The following is a 12,224-nucleotide window of genomic DNA, read 5'->3' as shown; positions in this document are numbered from 1 at the left end:
TATCATATAGATGGGAAAATGCAGATTACCTTTGTTATATAGACAGCACCAGTACAGTTTACAGCACCAACATGGGAGAGCAGAAAATCTACGTTACATTAGAATTGCCAGCATTTTCCATCTCTATTTTTACCATTAAAACCCCAATAAATGTCATCTATCAGCCACAGCAAAGTACGTACAGTCTCATAATAGAACGTTCCAAAGATTTTTGCCTTGCTGTTCACGCAGCCAGCTGGGCACAGATACCTAGTTAAAGAGAGAGAGAGATATATATATTTGTGGTAAGTATGAAATGTGAGTCAGACTTTTCTTACATTTTATTACATTTAATTTAATAGCGATCCCATTAGTGTCATTTAACTACTCCATTTAAAACCAGCATTGCAAAACAGCCACGTTTTCGAATACCTTTTCCCTTAAGAATGAGATCAATATTTGGGTTCTGTGGATTTGTTTTTTTCCAAGCGATAAATTTTAGTGTACCCTTAACCAGAGCTCTTGACCTCCTGGGTGGGGACAAGCTTTGAATTGATGGTCTAAGGTTGGACAGGAATGTAACACAAGAGGAGTGCACAATGATTATGCCAAGATTTATGGGGCTGGCCACTTGGGAACTGTGGGTTATCATAGCCGTTAACCATTTTGAGCATGAAGTAAATGGAGTCACCTTACTGCTAAACTTAGCCGACTCATCATTTGTATTAAAAGGAATGAAAGACTTTTTTCATAGGGATTTAGACAGCATTTGGATTCTAGTCGCAGCCAACAGAACTCAGCCCACTCCATGTTTGCAAAAGCCAGCCAGGTTTAAGGCGACCTGTCATAAGTAGATAGGTAAGGGTTAATTTTCTTTTACCTGTAAAGGGTGAACAAAGGGGGAACCAAACACCTGACCAAAGGACCAATCAGAGACCTGGATTTTTTTTTTTTTAAGAGTCTTGGGAGGGAACTGGAAACTCGGGTCTTTTGTTTCCTCGGCTGTGAGTAAACAAGCTTTCTTCTAATTCCATCTTCTTCAAGTATTCTACTATCAAGTGTGAGTACAAAGGAACCAAAGTAATCGGCTGTGATGTGCTTTGATTTGTATTTACATGGTGTTGATTTGCTGGACTGGTTTAATGGGCTATCTTTAAATCAGACTGTTTATTCCTATTTTCTTATAAGCCTATTCCTGGTATTGAGTTCTTAATGCAGTATTTATTGTTCTGTATTTCTTTCTTTTTATTATAAAGTTTTTTTAAAAACTTTGGGAGTTTCTTTTCCTAGTGAGGCAGAGGGAGAGGGAATTTCTGTTGCCCAGCGCTAGGGGGGGAGGGAAAAGCCCAAGCTCTGTGTCTTACTTTCCTATTGTCCCAGGGCGGGAAAAGGCTACGGGACAAAGGGAGGGGTGAATCTCTTGTGTGAGCTGACTAGGTTTGAATGCATAGCCTCGGGGAAGCTAGATTGCCTCTCTGGTTGTATTCAAGGAGTTAAGTATAGCATTGCCCAGACTCACCCAGGGAAAAGGGGGGGGGGAGCTGGGGATGAGATAGGGAGACCCAGGGGTTCTGGGTCTTGGAGGGGTCCCCCAAGGAATGGTTTGGGGAACCCGAGGAGGCCGAAACTTTGGAAAACTTTGGCTGGTGGCTGCGAGATAAGATCCAAGCTGGGTATAAGCTTGGGGAGGTTCACAGTAAGCACCCAGATTTTGTACGCTAAAGTCCAGATTTGGGACAGACGTTTACCACACGGCCATATCCATGACCACAGCAGCAGAAGTCGATAAAACGTTACCTGTTGCACGTTGATCCTTTGCATTTGTCCCTCATTTTGGTATCACACTTAATGACCTGTGCTAGAAAAAAAAGGGAGGGGGGAGGAGAGGAAGACATAAGAGATGAGAACGCAAGGGAAAAACTGCCTAGAGATAAGGGGTCGACTTGCAGGATAGTGATAACTCAGGTACATGACATGGTCTCTAGGACTACTTCTGTGTGGGAAGATTGAATTCTTATCACAGAGTAACTGGTTAGCAGTGAACTTCTGACTCAGAACAATAAGCCTGAAGTAGTTTTACATCCATCACCTGGCCACTTCATTGCCACTTTAGCCATTCCTTTTATCATAAAGGTGTCTTTGTAAATATTAACTTGATGGAAACATTTGACATCAGAAGACTTCAATTTACAACCGAAAGACAGTGCTTGGCACTCCTATCATCCACTTAATTATAGGCTACCCACATTCCAGTAGAGAGACTTGAGAAGGATATGCTCACTCCCCTCAGTTCATTTGCAATAGATCACTCTTTAAATTACAATGATTAGAAAAACCTTTAAAGAGATGCTATCAATTCCATAAATATTTCAGCAGACCTTGCCAAGCAGAGCTGGCCCCCCTTCTCCCTCTGGACAAAATCCAGAAAAGATGTCAAGGTGGTGAATTCCGAGTTTAGAATAGTTCAAATGAGTAAAATAGTAAATCACGGACAAATAAAATGCCTAGATATGAATATAATCTAGTGATCATGGCCAAGATTTTCTAAAGGTGCTCAGATACTATGACGATGAGTATGATAGAAGAACCAGAATAGTGATTTTGAGTGCCTCAATTCTTCGGCATCCAGCCCAACATGCTGTAAAGGGGCCTACTTTTCAAGGTTGTCTGAACAATCAGGCCTCAAGTTGGACACACAAAATATTGCTTCCAAACAAGTTGGCCAAAAAAAAATATCCAATTATTTTAACTGGCCCTCAACACAGGTTTGCACTGGATGCTTCTTGGCATCTCATTCTGCATCCACATACTTGCGCACACATACTCCTACAAGGATATTTAAAAGCTTACAGGATCTGGAAGACAAAGAAGCTCTCTTACTCATGAAACTGTTCGCGGTTGTGATGACTTTCTTGATCTTGGTTGATTTGGTGGGTTTGGTCACCCGTTCTTGCACCCACACTTGTTTTTCCTCTGTAATTTGTGGGACCTCCACTTCGTTAGTCTCATCCCGCTCAGGCTTTTGTACGTAGTGGTCATCTTATTGGGTGGGGGGAGGTAAAACAATATCCTGGCATTAATAGCAAAGTCAGAGGAGCTGCAGGAGGACTGATATTTCATGGAAGATTCTGTTTGGTTTGACAAAGATCTATTTCTAAACAACTGGAAACTCAACAAAATGCAAGTTAAATACAGAATGGGCCAGATTCCTAGGGTGGGTAAAGTACCAGGAAAAGAGGCCTGGGTTCATACTATTCATTTACTCAGTATCTAAAACACTGCTTAAAGAACTAAGGTGTAACTGGTTGAAGTGATCTGTCGTCATTAGTTAGAATGCTGATGAGTGTGTGTGAATCTCTTACTATTATTTATCATGCTATTTACCAGTACAGTTTTTACTCGGGAGAGGAAAAGGTCAGTCCCTAAGATAGTCAGGCATATTAACTGGAGACTATCAAGAAAGGATCCTAACCAGCTAAATGGTCAGGTGGCTAATGCCCTCCCTCTTTCATGCAGGTTGTCCTCCTCAAAACTACCTTCCCGATCCTCATCATAGATTTATTCTGTCCACTCTGAAATGAAGGTCCTGGTAGTGTCATCATTGCTAGGTCAAATCAAGCTACTCAGCATGCACTATTCATTTCTCCTTACTTTGCTGCAAAGTTAATGCTCTTGTGCCCTCTGAGGATATGTCTACACTGCAGGTAGACGCGCGTGGCTGACTTGCGCCAGTTGACTCAGGCTTGTGGGGTTTGGGCTCTGGGGCTGTTTCATTGCAGTGCCGACTTCTGAGCCCAGTCTCTAGGAGGTGAGATGGTCCCAAAGTTTGGGCTCCAGCCTGAGACTGGAAGTCTACACCCCAATTAAACAGCCCCACAGCCTGAGCCCTGCAAGCCCAAGTCAGCTAGCATAGGCCAACCATGGGTTTTTAATTGCAGTTTAGACATACCCCAAAATCCATAGTTAGCGGGAAAAAGCTCTGAAGTGGTGCTAGCTAAATCCACTTCCCATGATTTGCCCTAGCTGAAACCTCACTTTGCTTACATCCCCAGCAATGGAGAGAGGAATGATACAGACAAACTGATTACTGATCTGGTAGAGGAATTTCTCCCTCCAGCTGTACAGCCAGTGGTCTCATTCCACTCTCTTTTCTCTTCCATATGGAAATACATTGCATACCTGCACTCTGTTTGCTTCCTCATTGCTCAGGCTACTAAAAATCAAGCACCTAAATTGATTTGGGCCCAAAATCTTTGCTTTGAACAAGTCTCCAGAGAGTTTGTCTGCATCTATGAAAACAGGCACACTCCTTCACAGAGGAAAAGGCTTCTCTAGATTAAGAAAGAAGATACCATCGACACACAGCTTCAGTGCATCCTCTATTTTAAATGATATGAGCAATTTCACTGATGGTTTCAGAATAATAGTTTTCATTTACTAAATAGAGCACATTTATGGAGCAAGCCAAATGAGAATGGTATTGCTTGTACCTACAACATACACAAGCCTAAATTTATTGGGCCAAACTGATCTCAGTTACACTGGGGTAACTCAGAGAAACTTCCTTGAACCGATGGAGTTACTCTGGATTTACACCAGTGCATACAAGCAGAATTTGAGCTCTAGGTTTTAGGGAGTTACATGGCATTCCTGCTTCACCTTATTCTGTCTGGTGAATTAAAAGCATACAAATCTGTAACTGCTTTTAATGAAAAGTTTCCAGAAACATTTCTTTTCCAATTTCTCCATACCATACAGAAAAGAACCTAGGTGAGATCATTTGCATTTCCCCAAGATGCACTGAGCTGAGAGAAATAGCTTATTGATCACCTACCTTTGTAACAGAGGTTGTTCTGGCAGCTTCCTCCATAGCTCGGTGGGCATTCAGAGCAGGGCCTGCCATTTTTATAAGGAGCTTCTCCAATCCAGTTTCCCCTGAAAAAAAGCATATGAGAATTTTTTTTTCTGTTAAATAGCCTCTATGCCACACACACAATTCCCTTCATGCACCCCTGAGCTTCAAAGCACTGAGGAACTGTGGGAAATGAATGTTTCCACTGTACTTCTATGTTACTAGATTGCTGTAAATATAAATAGATAAATAAATAGACTTTAAGGTCAGAAAGGACCAATATGATCGTCTAGTCTGACCTCCTGCACAATGCAGGCCACAGAATCTCACCCACCCACTCCTGTATCAAACCCCTAACCTATGTCTGAGCTATTGAAGTCCTCAAATTGTGGTTTAAAGACCTCAAGGTGCAGAGAATCTTCCAGCAAGTGACTCATGTCCCATGCTGCAGAGGAAGTCGACATGGCAAAGGACCACCAGTGTCTGATCTTTCCATGAACATAGTCTGCAGCGCTCTCGTGATAACTCAGCAAACTAAGAAAACGCAGCACAGTCAGGGCCAGTGCAACCATTTAGGCGACCGCCTAGGGCGCTGGGATTTGAGAGGCGCCATTTTCTTCGGCAGCGACCGCGGCGGCTGGATCTTTGGCCACCCCGGTCGCCCCCAGCATTTAGGCGGAGGGAACTAGGGCAGGGGAGCGCGGAGAGGGCCGCCTGCAGCACATAAAGGGGGGGCAGCATGGCAGGGAAACTCCCCGCCCCAGTCCCCCCCCTTCCCCACCTCCTCCCCAAGCACGTCATGCGTGATTCACTTCTCCCACTTCCCAGGTTTGCGGCGTCTAAGCTGATTGGCCCCGCAAGCCTGGGAGGCAAGAGAAGTGAAGCAGCGATGGGGTGCTTGTGCGTGGAGCAGTGGTGAGCTGGAATGGTGGGGTGCCTCAGGATGGGGGGTGGGGAGCTACCGCAAGGGGGGCGCCTCAGGGCGGAGTGGGGGAGCTGCCTCGGGGGGGTGGAGGGACTCAGGGCCGGGGTGCAGTCGGGGTCGCAAGGTGGAAGTTTCGCCTAGGGGGCGAAACATCCTTGCACTGGCTCTGAGCACAGTACAGTAGTTTCTCTTCTGCTTCACAACTGGTTAGTCACAGACTGGTATCTTCCTTTAGCTCTCTCGTGTGTGTTCATCGAGGTGATCAGAGCCACAAGTCCACTATCATTTCTTTGCTCTCAAGATTATTCCGTCAGCTACACAGGCCAGCCTGGAACACAACTCGTTTCCATTTAAAAGCTGTTCCATTTTCCAGCTTGGAACTGCCTCCAAACAGAAAACACAGGGCTTAGCCTGAGACATCAGAAATACTAGTCATGGTGAGCGCTCTAGACAATTTGCTGATGTCTCTAGACAACTTGTCTGGGAATGTTTATCCTCACACCCCATTTTCTAATGACTCAAAACCCCCTCAGTTTTGCCTCTGGTGCCACGGCCGCATTCTCCACACTTGTGGTAATCACTACAGACTGACTGAATGTAAGGCAGCTATGGCACATAATCTTTAAAGGGTCACCACTGCAAGTCTGTTACTTTAAGGCAAAGGTTTCACCTCGTTTCACTTCTAAAAGGCCTGTTTCAGAAGGGTGCATGCGTGTGTGTCTCCTTGGGAGCCAAAAAATCTTACCACATTATAGGTGAAACTCTGTTATATCGAACTTGCTTTGATTTGCTGAAGCGTGCAGCCCTGCCCCCCCGAGCACTGCTTTACCACGTTATATCTGAATTCAGGTCGCGTTATATTGGTGTAGAGGTGTGTGTGTATATATTATATTAAACTTGTACATTAAAATCCTATGCAGAAGCTCCAGAAGTGTCTTATATTTGAGTATTTGTCCATTCTGCCATCCTGAACTGATGATACGCAAAGCAGTTCAACCTTCTCCTGAGAAGACACATAAGGTACAATGCTGCATGATGACGAGTTTCCTCAAATTCCACTCCATTCCGCAGGAGATAAAGGTGCTCAGTATCTCACGGCAGGGCGGGCTTACTGTTGGACTATATATCCATAAGATTCCCAAAAGATTTCACCACAACAAACTGTGATGACTGTGTTTCCCCCACACCTTAATGCTCAGCAGAACTCAATGGAGTCTGCAATCAGAGTCCCTTCATGTACATACTGACTTCCTTCTCCAGATCTTTCAGTGTTGTGTTGCCTTGTATAACTGTATTCTAAACTCTATGCTCTCTGGGACAGGGGTGTCTTTGATATTTGTGTCTTGTGCTGCACAGGGCAGATTTCTAGGGCCTACCAATTAGATATGAAACAATATTAACATCAACATCAATTTGTGACCCAGGCCAAACCTCTTACTAAAATCTTGCCACAGATGCATTCATTCAAAGGTTTTAAATGTAACTTCCACTTCTAGAAGAAACCCAACCCAGGACTGGCTCAATCCTGAATGCTTGACGGTAACTGTAAGCTCTCTGGGGCAGAGACTGCCACTTGCTACATGTTCGTATAGAACTTAGCACAACAGAGCCCCTGATTGAAATCTCTGCACCAGATTCTATATTTGTTAAGCAACTTGCCAGGATGCAGTTTTAAGAGTATTTTGGGGGGGAGGGATAAGGAACATATTGTGTCTTCCTTACTTGGGAGAGTAGTTGCAGACCAGGTAGACGGCATTCTCCCAGATTTCTCCCCAAACACTCATCTGTTCGCAGACGTTTACAGCACAGCCAACCTTGTTTGTTGTGGCCCAAACGATCTGAAAGCGTAACACAGACATTTTAAAAAACAGAACGCCGCAAAAGGCACATTCGATCAAGCTTCCTGAGTATATTTTCATAATGAGTAGTATCTACATCTCCTCCCACCTCTGCAGACAGGCTGGGATACAACTTTTATAATATGATGTGCTGATGCCACTATATCTAATGCATTTTCAGTAGGGGTTTCTCCCCGTTTCTTATTTGTATTTCCTCGCCCTACTAATGTTGAGGTGCCCTTCTCCTATAGGTTAGTATATTAATTATCTTAATTTATTATCATATACATCAATACATTGCCATGGCACTCTTGTGGTCAGACATCTGCAGAGGTTCTATCCAAAAGCTGGTATTAGCTCACATTCCTGTGGCTGGCTGGTGTCGTTATGGACAAAATTTCCCCAAACACACTCTATTTCCAGTTCCCCAAAACATAGGAGGTGACTGTCAGGCCATTTATCTGTGCCGAAGTTCACAGGCTTCAAGTCTTATGCTAACTGCTGAAGCCATCATCGTACAGGATACAGGCCTGTAGGAGCCTTGCATTACTGCTGAATAAAATAAATACTATTGTTGGTTTAATGCCAACAGACCCTGGCCGTTGGTGGGTGGGATCGAACCTGGGACCTCTGGAGCTAAATACATGGGCCTCTACTGCATGAGCTAAAAGTCATGCAGCTGTTGGCTAAGGCTGCAGAGCAGACTCAATCTCTCTAAGTGGTCTTGGTGCCACTAGACGGGACAGAACACCACACTCATGAGGTGTGTGGGTTACACTAGCACTATGGGCTATGTGGGGTGTGAGGGAACACACCAAGTTCAGACACGGAACTCAGGACTTCATGTTTCCTTCCTCTTCCTTACCTGGGTATAGTGAGTGCACATTGCTCCAGAGCATCTTTCTGGACACCAAGGGTCACATTCATGGGGATACGGATAAGTATAATCTTTAACTTCGTCATACCAAGATTGGACGTGGAAGGCTGGAGAACGATATCTGAAAGACCAAAGATACATGACAAGCTGGATCACTAACTAGAACTGTGGGTTTTCAACCCAACCTCAGCACGCTCAGGTCCCCTTTTGTTAATATGAAATTGTCAATAATTTGATACAGGATAATTGTGAAGTGAGTTCACAGTGCAATGTGGTGCCATCTTGGTAAGGAGCTGCAACTTTAACAAACAGAGGAACCATAGGAAATTGTAGAAAAAGTCACCATAATATTTTGACCAATGACAAATCTCTGGTGTTTTAAATGCAGGCAAGTATTAGGGACTGTTTCTTTAAAATCCATGACCCAATCGGACATTCTGTAGTATTTACACGTTTAACTTTCTCTTCAAAAGTCGTTGACCTGAAACATCCCCTTGGCTTTTCCACTCAATTACAAAAGACTTCTAGTTTGGCAGAAGGTTGTATTTTGAAAGTAAACATCAGCTAGAGGTTGCCAAACATATTAAACAGAAAGTCATGTACCTATATTACCACTAGACAATTCGTTACATCTGGAAGTACACTCGTCCTCAGCAGCCATGCAGTAGGCGCGTGTGGTATGTGGTTCGGGTGTGCAGCGCACTCGTAAATGTGGTTTGTGGCACCATTGCACAGTGATCTGTGCTTCTGTTGTGAATGTCAGCATAATTATTTAGACAGACACTCATACACACAAGATTGGGATGGGGGACCTACAGTACGTGATTAGCCCAAGGTCATTCAGGAAGTCTATAGTGGAGCCCCGGTTAGAACCCTGGCCTCCTGACTCCCAGTCCTGTACGTTCACCACCAGACCACCGCCTCCCTTGTTACTTCAGTTTGTCCCCCCAAAAAAAAATGGGCTCAATTCTGATGTCACATTAGTCTTACTCTGAAGAAACCCCATTGACTTCAACTGAGTTTTACAATGGGCATAACTTAACCGGCTTGGTTGTGATTAATGATGAAAGGAAAAGATTTGCCTAACAAAACACAAATTATGTTCTGATTCCGCTAGCTCATTTGTAAGAACAATTAAGACTTAAAAAGAAACACTAAATTCACCCTTAACATCTGCACCAGATGAGCTCCAATTTAGCCGTTGGTTGAGCTCACAACAGCTTATCTGGACAGACTCCAATGTGGTTCATTAGGCCAACAATGCTCAGGAGAACAACAACAAAGAAACAGATTGCCATTTGATGAGTCTCGGCAGTGGAAAGCACCAGGAGCTGGCATAGCAATCCATGGGGATGAAGAAACACAATAATTTCCAAAGTCTCAGGTTTTTTTCCTGGGAGTACAAAACAAACTAACTATTTGCTCACCTAGAATTACATGGCCATCTGCAAACAAATACAAAGTGGTTGCAGTAAAGATAAATTGGGAAGTGAAAAGGGAAATGTGGTGCGATGCATTTAGAGGATTTATAACAGTGTTCAGACCTAGTGGGAGTGGCCAAAAATAGTTCCTGAGAAACTTCTTTGCTGGTTAATGGAGAGAGCAAAGCTGCGTGAAACAGGGGACTTGGGAGTCAGGGTCCTAGATTCTGATGCCAACTCTGCCACTGAGTCTCTGTATGATGTTGGGCAAGTCCCTTCACTTTTCTGTGCCTCACAGTAAACCCACCAAACAGTGAGGTTTAGTTAACGTTTCCTAAGCATGTTGGGAACTGCTGGCTGAAAGGCCCAATCGATGTCATTACTGTATCGGTTTCACAGAAGCAACAAGAAAACACTAATCGCTCCTCCGTCCCCAGCTCCTTTTTTCCAGCTAGTCAAGTTCTTTCTGCTAAATACTGACAGGACAAACCTCCCAAAAGGTCAAACATGGCGAGACCCAGAATGCCACTGTGAACAGATAGGGCACATTAGACACTCAGCGTTCCATCTCTTACCTGCCCCAATGAACAGCCAAATTCTGACCAATGGACATAATGAGGCTGGCAGGTCCATGATCCCAGATGCACTCCTGGGCCCAAGCCTCTGCAGATCTTTCCAGCTCATCATCCCAGGTCTGCATGAGAATCAAAGAACAGATCCATTGACTAATACTCTCAGTCTAAAAACCTCTTACATTACACTTAGGTTATGCCTACGCTACACAGCACTGGCGGCATGCAGGCTAAGTGTAGCTACGTGCGCAGTGAAAAGCAAGCTGCTTCCACACTATGATGTGTAGCTACACATACCAATGAAAGACTCCAGCAGCGGGATGCTACATTGCTAAAAATAGCAGTGTAGACGGGGACGCGTGGCTCAGGTGAGTAGAGAGCTATGTAGATATGTACTCAGGTACATTACCCACCCCCTTCAGGTGTGTCTTTACTTGCCCCAGCTATGCCTCATGGTCTGCACTGCTATTTATACTCATGTTAGAGGGGCTTCCCATGTCTATATTCTACATGCTGCTGAACGAAGCATGTAGTGTAGACATACCTTAAGAACCAAGAGACGGGACAAGCAGAACCTATGAAGGTTAAGACTTGCACGTGGTCCCCAGCCCAGCCTCTCAGACCAGTATTATGCAATGCAATGCAGGGCTCTGACCTGGCAGTGACTTCCCTATTTAATAAAATGGAAATGCATGGATCCAGTACAAAACAGTCCCACTTTTCAACGTCTGGCATCGCGCTTCTTGGGAGGTACCACATATGATCAACTCTAGATTGGAGCTGCTGATTCTTCGGTGCAATGGCGCGAATGTGGGGTGGGGGTCCAAACTTCACATCAGCGTATTCCTCTCAACTATCCTTTTGTGCGCAACTTCAGTGTGGAGTGTGCTGTTCTCTGAGCTGATTGCAGTCTACCATGAACAAATTTGCTTAAAAGTGGATTTTTGGACATAGTAAATAGTGCTGTGATGATGAATTGCAATACACTTGTAGTGTTTAATTATTGACAGTCCTACTGACCACAAAAGTACTGCTGGGAAATTGTATTGGGATTAAAATGTTGCTGCACGTGTCCATAAATAAAATAAATCATGGGATCCAGAGGTACAAAAGACTTAGTAGTTTATACCTAGCTCACCCAGGCCAACACAAGATTGGTAAATGTTCAATAGAGAACAATGTTTTGGACTGCATAGGTGTCATGGTATAATTCCCTACTCTGAACCTTAGCGTCCAAGAGATGGGGTACCAGCATGAATTCCTCTAAGCTTGATTACCAGCTTAGGACCTGTAGCGCTGCCACCAACCAGGAATTCCAGTGCCTGGTACACTCTGGTCCTCCCAAAACCTTGCCCGGGGAACCCCAAGACCCAGAACCTCTGGATCTTAACACAAGGAAAGTAAACCCTTTCCCTCACCGTTGCCTCTCCCAGGTTTCCCCTCCCTGGGTTACTCTGGAAGATCACTGTGATTCAAACTCCTTGAATCTTTAAACAGAGAGGAAAATTCACCTTCCCCCCTCCTTCTCTCTCCCCCTCCCAAACTCTCCCTGAGAGAGACAGTAATCCTAACACAAAAGAGAGAAATTAGCCTCTCTCCCCCCCTTCCCTCCTTTCTCCCCACCAATTCCCTGGTGAATCCAGACCCCGTTCCCTGGAGTCTCACACCAGAATAAAAAACAATCAGGTTCTTAAACAAGAAACTTTTAATTAAAGAGAGAAAAACAGTAAAAACTATCTTTGTAAATTTAAAATGGAATA

At 44.3% G+C, this 12,224-nt stretch overlaps 1 protein-coding gene across 3 annotated transcripts in view; it reads right to left on the bottom strand.

Moving 5' to 3' along the window:
• CRISPLD2 (cysteine rich secretory protein LCCL domain containing 2) overlaps positions 1 to 12,224 on the bottom strand; it is a 47,171-nt gene that overhangs the window by 20,876 nt on the left and 14,071 nt on the right. For all 3 annotated transcript variants that reach the window (XM_032793816.2, XM_032793815.2, XM_032793817.2), the window contains exons 4-10: positions 10,468 to 10,586; positions 8,460 to 8,592; positions 7,479 to 7,594; positions 4,814 to 4,914; positions 2,860 to 3,018; positions 1,777 to 1,837; positions 183 to 249 (exon numbers count right to left, since the gene is read on the bottom strand). In XM_032793816.2, the coding sequence (XP_032649707.1) occupies positions 183 to 249; positions 1,777 to 1,837; positions 2,860 to 3,018; positions 4,814 to 4,914; positions 7,479 to 7,594; positions 8,460 to 8,592; positions 10,468 to 10,586 (756 nt within the window). The remainder of the gene's footprint in view (positions 1 to 182; positions 250 to 1,776; positions 1,838 to 2,859; positions 3,019 to 4,813; positions 4,915 to 7,478; positions 7,595 to 8,459; positions 8,593 to 10,467; positions 10,587 to 12,224) is intronic.

This window comes from Chelonoidis abingdonii, chromosome 19, assembly GCF_003597395.2.
Source record: "Chelonoidis abingdonii isolate Lonesome George chromosome 19, CheloAbing_2.0, whole genome shotgun sequence".
Lineage (NCBI taxonomy): Eukaryota > Metazoa > Chordata > Testudines > Testudinidae > Chelonoidis > Chelonoidis abingdonii.
The sequence above is the reverse complement of the archived record's forward strand: the minus strand, read 5'-3'. Positions and strand labels throughout refer to the sequence as shown.